This window comes from Macrobrachium nipponense, chromosome 36, assembly GCF_015104395.2.
Source record: "Macrobrachium nipponense isolate FS-2020 chromosome 36, ASM1510439v2, whole genome shotgun sequence".
In the NCBI taxonomy this organism is placed as follows: domain Eukaryota; kingdom Metazoa; phylum Arthropoda; class Malacostraca; order Decapoda; family Palaemonidae; genus Macrobrachium; species Macrobrachium nipponense.
The window spans coordinates 56,813,619-56,832,642 of NC_087220.1; the positions used below are offsets into that span (position 1 = coordinate 56,813,619).

A 19,024-nucleotide genomic window follows, 5' to 3' on the forward strand; every position below is an offset into this window, starting at 1 on the left:
CCTTTTAAATTGACTTATAGATAACTATTGTTTTTAATTTTATAGTTTTTTTAAAAGTGTTTTTAAAAATTATTTTATTTACATCTCTTGTAGAATTCATTGAGGATGCAATAATGTATTGCAAAAAGTCGGAATATATGTCATAATGTCAATTTTCTGCGTGTTCCTGCCTGCCTTCATTATATATAGTAGTTTATAATATATATATATATATATATATATATATATATATATATATATATATATATATATATATATAGTATATTATATTATATATATATATATATATTTCTGTATATATATATATATATATATATATTATATATATATATATATATATATATAATATATATTATTATAAGATATATTTATATATATATATATATATATAATATATAATATAGTAGTATATACATATTACATATTATATACATCTATATATATATATATATATATCATATATATAATCTTGTTATACATATATATATATATATAATATATATATATATAAGATATATATATATATATATATAATATTATATATATACTTAATATAATATATTTACAAATATATATATATATATATATATATATATATATATATTTTACATGCATATATATATATTATATATATATATATATAGATATATATATATATAGTACGTCAGTTTTTCTTTTTGTTATAATTCAGAAAGTAGTGTAAGGTTAGATTACTCCATATATATGGATATATATAATATATATATATATATATATATATATATATATAATTTACGTATATATGATATATAGTATATATACGTATATGTATATTACCTGGAACTCACTCTCTTTTCCGTGATCCCATGGGCTCCAATACTTCGGTAGTCTCCAAGCTGTGAATTATAGTGTCCTCTTAACACTAATTCTATCGCCTTCGAGGCCGGGCAAGATACAGACACCTCGAATCAGCTCCAAAGCTTCGAATTGTTACGAAATTACGAAAATCGCTGCGTCATCTATTGCGTGCGATGAGAGAGAGAGACGAGAGGAGAGGAAGAGAGAGAGAGAGAGAGAGAGGGAGAGAGGAGATAGTAGAACGTTTCAGTACATCACATGACGAGCAGACGATGTCACGCCACCCTTCTTTGTGAAGGACTATAATTTTATACGAATATCTAGTTGCTTCTCTCTCTCTCGTCTCTCTCTCTCTCTCTCTCTCTCTCTCTCTCTCTCTCTCTCATGTGGTTCTTGGATTGAGTAAAAATAAAAAAAAATAAAAAATATCTAAAGTCTGTTAAGTTGATTCGTAACATGAACCTTTCTCTCTCTCTCTCTCTCTCTCTCTCTCATTATTATTAAAAAGAAAGCTAGACAAAACCATTAGAATACTGTGAATGAACAGTAAAGCCTACTCCTAGAGATCAGTGAGCACACGATGTATCTCCTCTTAGGATGGACTAATTTAAGTCTTTGAGACATCCTAATCCTTGCAACTCCTCGTAAACTCTCTCTCTCTCTCTCTCTCTCTCTCTCTCTCTCTCTCTCTCTCTCTCTCGCTTATACGTTCATCTTCTGAATAATAATAATAATAATAATAATAAGAATACTAATAATAATAATAAAATAATAATGATAATAATAATAATCAATAATAATAAAATGTGGCGCCGTGGAGGAGTTGGTTAGGTCTTCAATAGACTTAAGTCAAGTTAAGCAAACATTGGGGCTGGTCAGTCGTTGGATGGGTGACCGCTCTCCTCGCGTTGATTCCTTGGGAAAGGATCTTCACCATAATTTCCTCAGTCTACTCAGCTGTAAATGAGTACCTATCCCTGATGGGGTAGGGTCCAGCTATGGGTTAAATAGCAAAACTCAGCAATGATGGAAAGAAATGAAGGAATAAACGACAACGACGTAATGGAACCTCTGGCAACAGAGGAGCTTCGTCCGGCAACCAGGTATTCAACCCAATTGAAGGGGAAGACGGTCAGGTACTTGGAGGTCGTCATCCAGCAACTGATCACCATAACGAAAGTAATCAACAGCCTGAGATTGGAGCTACAGAGGCAAAAAGGAAGAAATGGACAAGAGAAGAAAATAAGGAAATATGGAAATGCTACATCAGAAGCAACCCGACGGAGAGAGGATATAGAAGAAGATTGATCAACACTGGAATGAGAGGAATAACACCCCCCAAACAGAGCAGAGGCTGGCAGACCAAGTAAGGAACATAAAGAAAAAGAACTGGCTCTCCCCAACAGAAAGAGAAGAACTGGAAAGGGAAATGTCACACGACAACGAATTACACGAAGACGAACAACTGAGAGACGATGCCACAGAAGACGACAGGGAGGATGAAGTATCAAACAACGACACACGAAGAAACACCGACGAAGTAACAGAGAGGACGGAATGGGTAGAAAAGATTAGACAATGGATGGAGCCAGATACAGAGAGAACAAAGATCCCTTCCATGAAAGCCTACAACACCAAGAAATTAAGGGAGAAAACAAGTGAGGTCAATGAAATAATGGGCCTAATACACACCACCAGTATACAGAAAAACCAAACATAATTGACATAGCAGGAGCAAGATTAGTAGCAGAACTGATGGGGATTCGAACACCAACACCACCGTCACAACCAACCCGACAGAAACCAAAACAGCAACCTCCTTGGAAAAGGCGCCTGGAAAAGCAAATCATGGTGATGAGATCTGACTTGAGTAAACTGAAAGAGATGGCAGAAAAAAGGCTAAGAAGCAAGAAAACAAGGGAGGAACTCAACGAGAAATACAAAGTACAAGAGAGGGGACTAAACAACACAATAGAAGATGTAAAACAGAGGCTTAGGCCAAAGCACACAAGATCCAACGGTACATGAACAGGAATAAGGGATACCAACAGAACAAACTATTCGGAACCAACCAGAAAAGACTATACAGCCAACTAAGAGGGGAAGACAACCACCCAGAAATTCCTGAAGCCGAACCAAGTAAGAGACTCTGGGAAAACATATGGAGCAATCCGGTATCACACAACAAACATGCAACATGGCTCCAGGAAGTCAAGGAAGAAGAAACAGGGAGAATAAAACAAAGATTCACAGAGATCACGACAGACACAGTCAGACACCAACTAAAGAAAATGCCACTGGAAAACCCCAGGTCCCGATGAAGTCCATGGATACTGGCTCAAAAACAAAAACTTCAAGCCCTACATCCACGAATGCAGAACAACTCCAGCATTGTATCTCAAATCACCAAGCACCCAATGGATGACCACAGGAAGAACATCCTTAGTACAAAAGACAAGAGTAAGGGAAATATAGCCAGTAACTACAGGCCTATCACCTGCCTACCAATAATGTGGAAGTTACTAACAGGTATCATCAGTGAAAGCTATACAACTACCTAGAGGAGACAAACACCATTCCCTACCAACAGAAAGGCTGCAGAAGGAAGTGTAGGGGCACAAAAGACCAGCTCCTGATAGACAAAATGGTAATGAAGAACAGTAGGAGAAGGAAAAAACCAACCATAAGCATGGCATGGATAGACTATAAGAAAGCCTTCGACATGATACCACACACATGGCTAATAGAATGCCTGAAAATATATGGGGCAGAGGAAAATACCATCAGCTTCCTCAAAAATACAATGCGCAACTGGAATACAATACTTACAAGCTCTGGAATAAGACTAGCAGAGGTTAATATCAGGAGAGGGATCTTCCAGGGCGACTCACTGTCCCCACTACTCTTCGTAGTAGCCATGATTCCCATGACAAAAGTACTACAGAAGATGGAGGTGCCGGGTACCAACTCAAGAAAAGAGGCAACAAAATCAACCATCTGATGTTCATGGACGACATCAAGCTGTATGGTAAGAACATCAAGGAAATAGATACCCTAATCCAGACTGTAAGGATTGTATCTGGGGACATCAGGATTGGAGTTTGGAATAGAAAAATGCGCCTTAGTCAACATACAAAAAGGCAGCAAAGTAACGAGAACTGAAGGGATAAAGCTACCAGATGGGAGCAACATCAAACACATAGATGAGCAGGATACAAATACCTGGGAATAATGGAAGGAGGAGATATAAAACACCAAGAGATGAAGGACACGATCAGGAAAGAATATATGCAGAGACTCAAGGCGATACTCAAGTCAAAACTCAACGCCGGAAATATGATAAAAGCCATAAACACATGGCAGTGCCAGTAATCAGATACAGCGGCAGGAATAGTGGAATGGACGAAGGCAGAACTCCGCAGCATAGATCAGAAAACCAGGAAACAAATGACAATACACAAAGCACTACACCCAAGAGCAAATACGGACAGACTATACATAACACGAAAGGAAGGAGGGAGAGGACTACTAAGTATAGAGGACTGCGTCAACATTGAAAACAGAGCACTGGGGCAATATCTGAAAACCAGTGAAGACGACCGTGGCCTAAAGAGTGCATGGGAAGAAGGACTAATAAAAGTAGACGAAGACCCGGAAAATACAGAGACAGGAGAAAAGACAGAAAGAAACAGAGGACTGGCACAACAAACCAATGCACGGACAATACATGAGACAAACTAAAGAACTAGCCAGCGATGACAATTGGCAATGGCTACAGGGGAGAGCTAAAGAAGGAAACTGAAGGAATGATAACAGCGGCACAAGATCAGGCCCTAAGAACCAGATATATTCAAAGTACGATAGACAAGGAAATAACATCTCTCCCATATGTAGGAAGTGCAATACGAAAAATGAAACCATAAACCACATAGCAAGTGAATGCCCGGCACTTGCACAGAACCAGTACAAAAAGAGGCATGATTCAGTGGCAAAAGCCCTCCACTGGAGCCTGTGCAAGAAACATCAGCTACCTTGCAGTAATAAGTGGTACGAGCACCAACCTGAGGAGTGATAGAAAAACGATCAGGCAAAGATCCTCTGGACTATGGTATCAGAACGGATAGGGTGATACGTGCAAATAGACCAGACGTGACGTTGATTGACAAAGTCAAGAAGAAGTATCACTCATTGATGTCGCAATACCATGGGACACCAGAGTTGAGAGAAAGAGAGGGAAAAAATGGATAAGTATCAAGATCTGAAAATAGAAATAAGAAGGATATGGGATATGCCAGTGGAAATCGTACCCATAATCATAGGAGCACTAGGCACGATCCCAAGATCCCTGAAAAGGAATCTAGAAAAGCTAGAGGCTGAAGTAGCTCCAGGTCTCATGCAGAAGAGTGTGATCCTAGAAACCGGCGACACATAGTAAGAAAAGTGATGGACTCCTAAGGAGGCAGGATGCAACCCGGAACCCCACACTATAAATACCACCAGTCGAATTGGAGGACTGTGATAGAGCAAAAAAAAAAAAAAAAAAAAAAAAAAAAAAAAAAAAAAAAAACTAATAATAATAATAATAATAATAATAATAATAATAATGAGTGATAGAAAACGATAAGGCAAAGATCCTCTGGGACTATTGTATCAGAACAGATAGGGTCACACGTGCAAATAGACCAAACGTGACGTTGATAGACAAAATCAAGAAGAAAGTATCACTCATTGATGTCGCAATACCATGGGACACCAGAGTTGAAGAGAAAGAGAGGGAAAAAATGGACAAGTATCAAGACCTGAAAATAGAAATAAGAAGGATATGGGATATGCCAGTGGAACACTAGGCACGATCCCTGAAGAGGAATCTGGAAAAACTAGAGGCTGAAGTAGCTCCAGGACTCATGCAGAAGGAAATTGTCAAAATTTGAAGGGTTACCTTTTAAAAATAATGAAAATATCATCTACGTATCTCACCCAAAAAATGGGCCTTAGTGAAGGTTCACAGTTCAATAAAACATCAACTTCAACAAATTCCATGCATAAATTGGCAAGAAATATCTTCTTCACTCGATAGATTTTATGGAACGTCTCAAGAAACTGGGAAACATTCAGGGTAGAATAATTAGTCTAGATGTGACAGCGCTTTTCACAAATGTGCCTTTGGAATATGCACTTAATAAGCTCAAGGAACAGTCGGATTTAGGTAACATTAGTTTTGCTATACCCACTGAACAGTTCTTAGATCTAGTTCGACTTTTGTGTGTCCTCCACAGTCTTTTCATTTAACAATCAAGGATTTAGGCAAAAGTTTGGTGTTTCAATGGGGCCTCCTTTGTCTCCAAATCTTGCCAATTTATGCATGGAATTTGTTGAAGTTGAAATTTCACAGAACTGTGAACCTTCACTAAGACCCATTTTTTGGGTGAGATACGTAGATGATATTTTCATTATTTTTAAAGGTAACCCTTCAAATTTTGACAATTTCCTTCGGTATATTAATGGAATCTTACCCTCTATTAAGTTCACAGCCAAACACGAAACAGATGATAAATTGCCGTTCTTAGACATACTTATCTTCCATGACCCAGTAACTTTCACTTTTAAATTTACAGTTTATCGCAAAGAAACCAATGCAGAAACATACATTCATTTTTTCTCCTGGCACAATAGTGAAGTCAAAACTATCATCTTCGTCAATTTTTTTTTTCTGAGAGCCCTGAAAATATGTGACCCCGACTTCATTGGCAGAGAACTTAAACACATTGAAGATGTTTTCAAAAAACTTTGTTACCCTTCCTATTTTATTAATAATGCCTTTAAAAAAGCCAGAAGAATATTCTACATAGATTCATCTAAAGTAAATGACAAAAAGAAGTTTACGAATTGTCTTGCACTCCCTTTTAATCCTCACTTAAACAGAATACGGAAAACTGTTAACAAAAATCACAATGATAAAATAAATATAGTCTTAAATTATAATAGCACTATTAGAGACTTCTGATACATAACCATAACAATAGCACAACGAATCACAAACATGTTGGTGTTTACGAAATTCCCTGTTCAGAATGTGACTAAACATTTCGGGGAAAGTGGAAGAGGGCTGCCCACTAGAATCGGGGAACACAAAAGAGCATACCAGTTCCGTGCGGAAAACAATGTATTAGTTAGTCACAGTCTTAAGCTCGATCACCGCATAAATTGGAAAGATTCTAAAGTAATTTCCAGAAGTAAAGGTGTTTGTATAAGAAGGCTACTGGAGGGTGCGGCGATAGACAGTGGTTTTGCCATAGAAGGCAATAAATCTTTCACACAGAAAGATAAATTCACCAATAACCTGATTTCCAAGAAATATAATAAAGGCTTTAAGCATAAAGAACATTATGATAGTGTTGTCTCTTTAGCCACATCTGATGCTGCGGTTGTCTCCCTTTCTCCCGTTCAGGTAGCTCGGCTACTTCCAGTAACCGATGCTGCCGGCGCCTATGCTGTTGAAGAATACCATCTATTATTATTATTATTATTAAAACGACCGCATTGGGCAAGGACCATATTTAGGCGTTCCAGACGACTGGCGGGGCTTTCATCAGAAAACGACGGCATTGCCTGATTTATGCTTGACGACCGGTTCCATTGTTTATAAACATGTCACTTAATTTTTGATAAGGGAACCGAACAGATTCCCGAAAATTATCTTTGCTGTTTTTAAATTGAAAGATATGTACATTTACTGTGGATTTGCTTCTCCATTCGAAGACTCGTGCTACTATGAGGATTTTTTAATAATAATAATAATAATAATAATAATAATATAATAATAATCAATAATATTAATAAAAATAATAATAATAATAATAAAATAATAATAATAATAATAATAATAATAATAATAATAATAATAATATTTTGGTATTAAGACTCATTTTAGGCAAATACTGTTAAAAAGAATGGCAGAACTAAGAGAGTTGATTTTATATATATTTCCTCTATTTTCCTTACAATTCGCTTCTCAGGCTCAGCGATGTTTCCGAGTAACTGGCCAATATTCATATTGGGAATTTTCAAAAATTATAAATACTGAAGGTAATCTTTTATCTTATTAGGACAGGATTGCAATTATAAATATTGGCCAGTTACTCAGAAACATCGCTGAGCCTGAGAAGCGAATTGTAAGGAAAATAGAAAAAGCAATATATAAAATCAACTCGCTTAATTCTGCCATTCTTTTTAACAGAATAATAATAATAATAATATTCTATCGACCTAAAACAAAAAAAACTAGACTTATCACTGCCATTTTCCACTTATCATAAGTGACAGGATATATTACAAGTAAGATCCTGTTACTTATAATGAATCCGCAATTACTTGTATACTACACTTCCCGTCACCTGCTGTTCCCCTCATTAGTCAATCATCTAACAAAAGACAATCGGGAAAACCATCTACGATCAGGATAAGCCTATTTAAGTTTTTACTTTCATTCATAAAACTCGCGTCGAAATGAACCGGATTTGCGTAAACGCCTTCCGGGGAGAGAGAGAGAGAGAGAGAGAGAGAGAGAGAGAGAGAGAGAGAGAGAGAGAAAGGTAAAGTAGGTCTAGCTGTGCATTGATGGCGGTGGAAGACATGGTGCGTTCAGTAGCCTTTGTCTAGAATTTTAATTGCATGCCGTTGACGACTGAGAGAGAGAGAGAGAGAGAGAAGAGAGACGAGAGAGAGACAGAGAGAGAGAGAGAGGTGAAGTAGGCTTAGTTGTGCTTTGGGAGGTGGGGCGGAAGACATGGTGCGTCAGTAGCCTTATTTGTCTAGAATTTTAATTGCATGCCGTTGACGAAGAGAGAGAGAGAGAAGAGAGAGAGAGAGAGAGAGAGAGAGAGGTGAAGTAGGCTTAGTTGTGCTTTGGGAGGTGGCGGAAGATATGGTGCGTTCAGTAGCCTTTGTTGAGAATTAATTGCATGTCGTTGACGACTGAGAGAGAGAGAGAGAGAGAGAGAGAGAGAGAGAGAGAGAGAGAGAGAAAGAGGGGGGGGGTGGTAAAGTAAAGCCTATCTGTGGTTTGGGAGGTGGTGGAAGATATGGAGTATTCAGTAGCCTTTGTTGAGAATTAATTGCACGCCTTTGACGACTGAGAGAGAGAGAGAGAGTAGAACGTTTCAACCATGATGATAAATCACATGACGAGCAGACGATGTCACGTGAAGTGTTCTTTGTGAAGTTAGGAAAATAAGTATACGAATCTCTCTCTCTCTCTCTCTCTCTCTCTCTCTCTCTCTCTCTCTCTCTCTCTCTCTCTCCAAACAAAGAAAGAATATAGAGAATAATGAAAACCTTTCATAGAATTGACAAGGAGGAAACCTATTAAGGCTCTTTTTCCGTGACGTCATCATGGCTATACCTTTCTCCCACGCATGTCCTTTCGAGAAGTGAAAGTCCTTGAATAAAAAATAAAAGGAAACTAAAAGTGCGAAAATTAGGACGAAAATAGGCCAAGAAGAACATGGATAAATATCCCGTTGCGTAACTTAGCGTCTGCATCCGTTCGGTTACAAAAACGTTGCGCAATATGTATACGTTTGGCTTACGAACCAGCGTCCCTGGAAGACTGAATTCAACATAGGCCTATGGGTCTAATTAATTAAATTTTAAAAAAAGTCTATGATCAATTGTTTCTGCATCTAATACGTTATAAAACCGACGCATAATTCAACATAGGCCTGTGGGTCTATTTAAGGCCCCTACACACGATCAATTTTTTCGTCAATTAATTGATATAAATTTATTGACGACAATGAAATTGAGGAAATCACTGTGCCTACACACGGTCAATGATTTTACTTCAATTTTCAGTTTGATTCATAACTTCGAGATGAAAGCATCATTGGCTCTAGGAATAGTGCTTGCTCTGGACACTCCAAAGCGAAAGAAGAGGAGTGTAGCATTTGGGTAATGTTCTTTGTATTTTCCATACAATATTTTATATGCGTCAGCCTTTTTTTCCCTGTCACTGTACTCGACGGATTTTATTTTCCACAAGACCGGTAAGGATCTATAAACGTCAATTATCTCCATCATCATTTTACGCTCACTTTCTTTCTTCTTTTCAGCCATGATTACGATGACGACTCTTTCACTGCTGGGAAAACACTAAATTATTGATCAATATATTGATTCTTTGCCCACTCACGATCAATTTTATTGAAGACCCATCAATAAATATCAAAGGATCTTTGATCTCTCAATGAATTGATTCAATGAAATTGTTTCAATTAAATTGATATCAATGTCCTCTACACACGGTCAATTTCTCCATCAATTCATTGACGTCAATAAATTTATATAAATTAATTGACGAAAAAATTTATCGTGTGTAGGGGCCTTAATTACTTAAATTTCAAAGCAATAAGTCTATAATCAATTGCATCTGCATCCAGTAGTTAAAAAAATATCCGTTCCATAATATATTTAGTTTGTATGATTGTGCCTAGGAGACTAAATTCAACATAGGCCTGTGGGTCTAATTCCTTACATTTCAAAACAAATACAAAATCAATTGCATCTGTATCCAGTACGTCAAAACCCGTTGCAAAATACGTTCAGTTTACGAAGGTTTTTTGCCTTGAAGAGCTCAATTTATAGAGTATAGGTCTACATATGGATGTAATTTTCCAGTTAAATTTAAAAATAATTAAAGGTTTGGTCTCTTTAAGAGTGAGCTTCAAGGTATAAGTCTAAAATAGGTTAAAAAGTATATATAATATAATGTCCTTTTCCAGTGAAATAGAAACAATAAGCATAAAATCAACTGCATTTGTAACTTGGTTAAAATCGTTGCAGAGTACAGGTCTAAACTTCTAAAAAAACGCTATAGTATTTTCAGTGTAATAAGAACAATAGGCCTAACATCAACTGTTTGTATCCTGTTAATTAAAATAAAAAAATTTTGCAAAGCAAGTTTCGTTTACGAAAGTTTGTGCCCTGAACATCGAGATTCAGAGTATAGGCCCAAAATATTTGTATGAAGAAGTCCTTTTACAGTACAATTAAAAACATAAGTCTTATATCAAATGTTATTAAAATGATATCTATATATATATATTATAGATATATATATATAATATATATATCTATATATATATATATATATATATTATATATATATATTGCTGATGTTTTACTTTTTCATTATTACTGTGAATACCATCAAGTTAAAGTTTTTCTACACTCAATTTTCGTATTTAGCCCTCGGGACCTGACTTCTAAAACCACCTAAGGTGTCTAGCTGAAATTTAAGTTATATAATCTGTGCACTAACTATTATAACTCCCAATGAATTTTTTCTCCATTATTATTACTGTTATTACCAGATTATTATCCTTTATGCTACTTCAGCTATTGTGTGGATAGTGCCGTTATTAATTTTTTATCATGTCTATCTAGATTGTGTATGTTACTGTCTGCATTTTGTATATTACATGTATATGGCCCTGAGCTGAAATAAAGGATATTATTATTATTATTATTATTATTATTATTATTATTATTATTATTATTATTATTATTATACCTTGTAAAAAAGTGTTGGTTTAGGAACGTTTGTGCATTGGAGACCGAAATTCAACGTAAGCCTATAGACCTAAGTCATTTTTTTATATTTTTAATTTAAACAAAAACATCCTAAAAGCAACTGACAGTATCGTTTAGGTCATTAACGTTGCAAAATACGTTGAATTCATGAACGTTTGTGCATTCAAGACTGAGATTCAAAGTATAGGCCTAAAACAACAAAAGAAGTACCTTGCAAAACAACAAAGGACTCACTTCGTCATATATCTAAAAAAAGACAAAGCAACGGAAAACCAATCCTGTAAATTCACGAAATTCGAAAGTGCTAATGCGCAAGGAAACTGGCATATGATGATGACTAAAAAAATAATTTCCAAAAATTAAAAAAAAGAAAAGAAAAAAAAACGAATTGCAATACGACAACGCGTGACGTCAACCGGAAGCCGGGCATGACCACGCGCTCAAGAGGCAAATATATATACGAACGTACAGCCTTTCCTCATCGCATTGAAACACCGACATCCGTGGAAATAAGGTGTAAAAGACGGCACGCACTTTAATTTATATAAGTAGTGATTTAAAAACTTATAATAAGTGTTTTATTCAAGTTTCAATAAACGAAGAGATGGAAAAGTTCTTCCTCGTACTAATGGCGGTGGCTTCGATATTTGCGACCACTTTGGCGCAAAGGAGCAAAAGTTGCGATACCAAGAGATTGCAGGACGATCCTGGGAAAGTGGACGTTTATTGCGACTGCATGCAAAGGCTTACACAGGTGAGAGACACTACGATGTGTATGCGTGTGTATTTTAAAGTTTAAATGTGTATGTGGGTCTACGCGCGCAGAAGGCTCTGTGTGAGATTGTGACGGCTAATTTTCCTAGTTTCTATATCTGAGGTTTCATCTTACACATACATACACACCCTCATACACATATGAGAATATTGTGATGTGTGTATATACATGTGTATTTTAACGTTTAAATGTGTATGTGGGTCTACGCGCAGAAGGTTCTGTGTGAGATTATAACGGCTAAATCTGTCTAGTTTCTGTATTTGATGTTTCATCTCACAATACACACATATACACACCCTCACACACACATGAGATACTGTGGTGTGTGTAGTGTGTATACATGTGTTTTTAATGTGTATTTGTTTTTGAATGTATGGACAAAGAAAGCTCTGATGAATGTGAGGGTCACTCTTACACACGCACACAAACGATTAATGGGTGAATTGTACATCACAAAAGGTGTGTATATGTACATATTTAGAGGCATATGTTTCATATGTTGTTTGTGTATGTACTACACAAGAGTACTAGCTGGTAAGACGCCAGACCTGTGTAACATTATGAAATAGCTACTTTTTTCAAGTTTCTACACGTGTGGTTCCCCCCCCCCCCCCCAACCCCCTCTCTCTCTCTTACACACACACACATACAATCGAAACAATCACTAAATTACGCACATTAAAAACCTCGAGGCAAGAACTTTTTTTTGTCCAAATGAAATCACTTACAATCACAAAGACATCCTGTTGTGCCTAACTACGAAGGACACATCTCTCCTCCAACACAAACTAACCCTAACCCCCGGGGCCGGAAACTGGTTCATATCTGACCTTCCTAAAACGCACCTACTACGTCAGATAATTTAATTTCTGCATTTTAATAGTTTACGTCAGCAGGCAGTTCTTCGGAAGTGTTTGTAAATTCAGCGCCGTGTACTGTCATACATTTTTGTTAAATTCAGTTGCTCAATCAAGTGGCATTCAAAGACCTTTATGAATATTCTGTCGTCATACATTTTGTTTATAAATTCAGTTGGTCAATAGATTTCCATTTATAGTAAGTACCATGGTGCTATTTCCTTTATGCGTATTTGTTAAGTGTAATCTTCACTGGTTTTAACCTTTTCGTATGTTGCATTTTCCTTCAATGTTTTAAAAACAATTTCCATTTATTGATTATATCTGTACGTAACACAGTATTCAAGAGCATTCTCTTACAATCTTCTGATACCCGATATCGTCATAATTATGCTAATAACGCCCATTTCTCCTTCTCAGATGTCTCTCAAAATCAACAGACTCACCATCAACCAGACCGAATGCTCAGAAACGGGGCTCGAACTCATGTGGTCCGAGCTCGAGTCTAAAGTGGCCCCGGAGAAGCTGGTCTTGGTGGGAGCCCAAGTCTACATCACCCCGAACGCCACCGTGGAATCGTGGACTCCCAGCATCAAAGTGCTCGAGTTCGTCGACTGCAACATCACGGAGCTCCCGCCACACGCCTTCAGAGGCATGAGCCTCCTCAGGGAGGTGCGACTGATCGGGAGCAACGTGGAGGTCATCAAGACCGATGCTTTCAGCGACCTCACTGACCTGAAGGTCGTCGAAGTGGCCAACAGCACCATCACCCTGATCGAAGACCACGCCTTCAACAACCTCCCCGCCCTAGACGACCTGGCCTTCGGGTACTCCTCCATCGGCAGCTTCGCGTCGGGCGCCATCTCTCTCCAGCCATCGCAGGCCGCAGCCAGAGAGAGGTGCAGGAGCGGCGGCCGGTCAACGGGAATGATCGACGACATCATGGGACGAGAACTCTCGTCGTCGTCCTTCGGCAACCTCTCTCTGCCCGAGTACGGCACTCGCCTCACTCTCTACAAGAACAACATCATCACCGTCAATTCCAAGGCCATCAGCACCGAGACACTCGGGTTCTTGATCGTCGGAGGCAACCACATTCTGGTGGTCGAGCGAGAGGCCTTCGACATGGAGCTGCACAACGAGTGCGAGATCAGCGCGGCCCTCTTCGTCGGCAACACCATCGACACCCTCAGCAGCCTGGCCCTCAAGGGTCTGAGAGGAAGGGACGGAGCGGCCCACCAGGCGTTCCTCGCCATCGCAAACAACACCTTCGTGAACGTCTTCGACCAGGCCTTCCAGCTCTCGGACAACCTAGTCGTCTTCGCCGTGGAGGAGAACCAGTTCGTTTGCAGCTGCGACAAAATCAGATGGGTCATGAACAAGCCCAGTGGGGAGGTACAATTACAGTTGGAGAAGGAGATTGTCGAGAAGGCAGTCTGTTTCGATGGAAGCAAACTCATCGACTTCACAACGTCCTGCACGGACAATGGAAATCCCTCCTACACCACAGATGCAAGTGCCCACAGCACAACAGAAGTGACCACAGAAGAGCCACTCAACAGTGCCTCTGCCATTTCGTACACGGCGTCTCTGGCAGCTGTTGTAATTGCCACCGTCTTCCTCTGATCTGATTTCTCCCAAGACCTCAATATTCTATCACTGTTATCATCATTGTCATCATCTTCCTCATCTGTAGTCATATTCACGGACTGTTGTGATATTCATACACAAATAATTAAGTTAATAGACCACGTACAGTATTGTTTATTTATGTATCAGTTAAGTATTTATTCCTGATTTGTAATACGAAAAGACTATAATAAATTGTTGTTTTTGTAAAATGTACTTTCATTGTCCCATGCAAACTTTCCTCAATATTGATCTGGTTGGGCTTGCTTGCTTGCTTGCTTGTATGGTGTTTTTACGTTGCATGGAACCAGTGGTTATTCAGCAACGGGACCAACGGCTTTACGTGACTTCCGAACCACGTCGAGAGTGAACTTTTATCATCAGAAATACACATCTTTTGTGGATTAAGGACACCTAAAAATGATGACAAATGCCCATTTGACCTATGACCTTTCAGTATTATGCTGACCTTCACTCCTGGGCCAAATATGTAAAGTACTAAATACCCTCTCCACCTACAGAGATACATTTAAGTTTGAAATACTCACCTTTCAAGACAAAATTATAGAGCTGGTAAACCTTTAATCTATGCAGACAGATAACCAGAACAGTATATGTACCTGACTGTATACAACAGGGGGGACAAAACGGACCTTACCTTAACCTTGAAAAAGGAGGAATTGACCAGTCTAGAAAAAGTAAAACCAATAACCCATCAAAAACAAAGTTGGGATGGCTTCCCAAGGCCTACATGCAGTGTGTGAGAAGCAGTCACTGACCTCAAGATACGTTTTCAATCAAATAACAAGGGAACGCAAGGCCCAGACACAACACCCAATTGCTGTAACCTTGAGTATTTCCATTGCTGAAGATATAACAGACTTCATACCCAAAGATGCCAGTTATGGTTTTGTCTGAGTGGAAAAAAGTACTAATAATGAGGCTTGAATGTTAATTCTTCCTTTGCGTGTGAGTGGAGAGTAGCTCTTTTTTTCCTTCAGGGTGGCTCCAAGTATTGGTACCGATGTAAAAGAAACTCAGCGAGCTCACCAACTGTCCAAGTGAAGTGGGTAGCTATCCATTTTAATCCTGATGGCTCCAAGACTTCATACAGTTATATGGAACTTTCACAAGCTCACAGACTCTCACAGTGCTGGCCTAAGGAATTTGTTGTTAAAAGTTCAAGAAACTGGACAGCTAATCAGACATGGCAGTCCCCGGGTTACGACGGGTTCCGTTCTTGAGACGCGTTGTAACCCAAAAATCATCGTAAGCCGGAACATCATCAAAAATCCTAAGAAAACCTTGCTTTTAATGCTTTGGGTGCATTGAAAACTATGTAAACTGCATTCTTATTGAATTTTTTTATAAAAAAAACCTTTCAAATACTGATTATTTTGCATTTTTGGTGTCATATTTCTTGTGCCAGATGAGCGTTGTAGGCACCGTAACCCTGGAACATGTGTCGTAACCCTGGAAATAATTTCTGATAAATGTAATTGAAAAGCACCTTAACCTCGGAACGTCGTAAGCCGAACCCGTCATAACCCGGGGACTGCCTACATGCAAAGGTGATGATGAAGATGAACAGTAAATGGCTGATTTAAGTGTTAAGACCATCAAAATTTGTTACAATAAATTCCAACAATCCTAGATAGTATTTGCATGAAACCTGAATTTCAGTGGAAAAGTTGTTGGAAGTCCTTAACACCGCCATTTCAATCACACATAGACGTAGTACATGAAATTCTGTCAAGCCAAAATCAGGCAACTGAAAATTAAGATTTTACCTAGGAGCATGCACTTTTAAGTTCCAATTCCAGTCAACAATAACTAAATATATCATGCATCTTGCTACCTCAAACAGATTAACCAGATCACTATGCTTAAAAACTCTTATGACAAAAGATTCCTTCTTATTTAGAATACCTTGTCTTAATAACAATTTGTTGCACACGCATACTGGATAAATAAAACATGAAGACACTCAACTTTTCAAGACAGATAAAGTCTGTCGAAACTCAAAGATACCTTCTCAATGCAAAACAATGACATTTGTAACACCATCCACCTTAGTGACAGAGAATGACTGTGATGAAGTATCCTGCCAGCGTAAAAAGTACGCACTGTTATCAGTTACCAGAAGTTCATTTTGTGTTGTAACCTTGGACTTCAAATCAAGGCTATCACTATCTTTAGGCCATCAGCTACCTGGTCAAACTATCGACCATCTGGCCAACCTACTGAAAGCAAGCCATGCCCCTGTACTGTTGGTGCATTATTGTAACTGTATTTGAACTAAATTTAAACACCTTATGAAATTGTTTTTTAGAATAGAACAGGACATAAGCCAAAGGCCAAGCAATGGGACCTATGAGGCTATTCAGTGCTGGAATGGAAATTGAGAGTGAAAAAGGTTTGAAAGGTGGAACGAGATGAAAACCTCACACTTATACTATGAGTCAGCTGTTGGAAGGTGTTAAGTTGGAAAAGAGTATGAACGGATGTAGGGATTATTTTGAGAGATGAAGCCTGCTGAAAAATAATTTATTTAATTTCCCAAATTTAGTATCATTAAGAACTCATTTTTCAACTACTACACGTCATTCAGTATATCTTAGTTTTACCAGACCGCAGAGCTGATTAACAGCTCTCCTAGGGCTGGCCCGAAGGATTAGATATTTCTTACGTGGCTAGGAACCAATTGGTTTCGTAGCAACGGGACCTACTACAGCTTATTGTGGGATCCGAACCACATTATATCGAGAAATGAATTCCTCTGATTCCATGTTGGACAAGCGGAGAATCGAACTTTGTTTTTTTGTTCGTATGGTTTTTTTACGTTGCATGAAACCAGTGGTTATTCAGCAACGGGACCAACAGCTTTACGCGACTTCTGAACCACGTCGAGAGTGAGAATCGAACTTTGGACCACAAGATTGGTGGGCGAGCACGAAAACCACCCGTCCAACGAGGAACCATACAGTCATGAGAACCATATTCTGGGATTCCTAACCTTTTCATCAATGACGATTAATTTGTAAACCCTTGTGCATCATTAAAATGTTCAGCGAAAGTGAGCCGAACCACTGATCTCCAGTATCATGTGCCCTGATCTTCAGAACTAGGTAAGAAACCAAAAATAATTTGGGCTTCACCCTAAACATGACAAACCAGCCACTTTCAAGGTTAAGTTTAACAGGTGGGGAAACTGGATTAAATCTATTCAAGGGACCTCCTTCATTAGATCCAGCATTATGAAAAATAACATTAAAACGAAGGAAAAAATGACCAAGAACATAACATCAACCGCTGGTACGACAACTTGAGAAGCAACAGACGTAAAAAAATAAATCATGAATATATGGAGAACTGAAATTCAAACCAGGTTGTGAGTAGAGGCATTTGGGTTGCTATGCAATTATAATGTCCTCCACTTTAAGTTTTCAGGAGGGCATTTTTGGCCAAATCTACACAAATATTAATCTGCAACATGAAAGCAGTTGGAAATACTCAAGAAAAACACCTTAAGCGAGTGAATTCAACAGGACCACGATGATTAGTACCAATCTCTCAAATGAAACTTGCACGTGGCATTATCAGTAGTGTTTTAGATTATCACACACCTTCAAGTGCATTATCAATAGAGATTTTATTTTACAAAGTGTACAGAAGTCCTTTCCATCACCACATAACTACAAGAGCACTGAACCACTTTACAGAACCATTTTTCCCATATTTCAGTTTTAACTTGTGTTTAAGATAAAGCCCTCATGTTGACTATGAGAAGATTGTATAGAGTTTTTAATATTCATGAGACAATTGGCTAGTTCACTACTGCGCAATATTGCAAACAGAGCCTCTTAATATTCATGGTAAGAGATTTCTTATAGAAAAAATTTAGTACATAGGACAAATACACACGTCTCTCACAACCTACTCAGTATGAACTTGTCAGTATTTGCAATTATTGCTTTCGAACCCATTCTCCTTTTAATAACGATCTATATATTAAAGTAGAAAAGCAAATGCTGAATACAGAATTCTGTTAGCTATCATACTTCAATGCAGTTGGTATGATAAACTCTTACCAATGCACGTTGGCTTATGCTGTCTTGAAAATTCCATAAGAAAAAAATTACATTTCAATAAATTATAACCCAATTTGATTGAGAACCCTACTAATATTACCTACCTAATAAACCTGAGGCGTAAAGCTAAAAATTGGAAGAAATATGTATGGTGGCTATTTCCAAATGAAATAAATGTATTATTTCCCTGAAATGAAACTGGAATAAATTCCAAAACCACTGGAGAAAACATACCAGCAAGACTA

General features: G+C 38.0%; 1 protein-coding gene across 1 annotated transcript; it reads left to right on the forward strand.

The window, feature by feature from the left end:
- The first annotated feature begins 11,870 nt into the window (after nucleotides 1–11,870).
- Nucleotides 11,871–14,900, forward strand: LOC135203696 (uncharacterized). The gene is made up of 2 exons (XM_064233598.1): nucleotides 11,871–12,181; nucleotides 13,480–14,900. Exons 1-2 carry the CDS (start codon nucleotides 12,032–12,034, stop codon nucleotides 14,683–14,685), a joined length of 1,356 nt encoding a protein of 451 aa, XP_064089668.1. The 5' UTR covers nucleotides 11,871–12,031; the 3' UTR covers nucleotides 14,686–14,900.
- The last annotated feature ends 4,124 nt before the right edge of the window (nucleotides 14,901–19,024 follow it).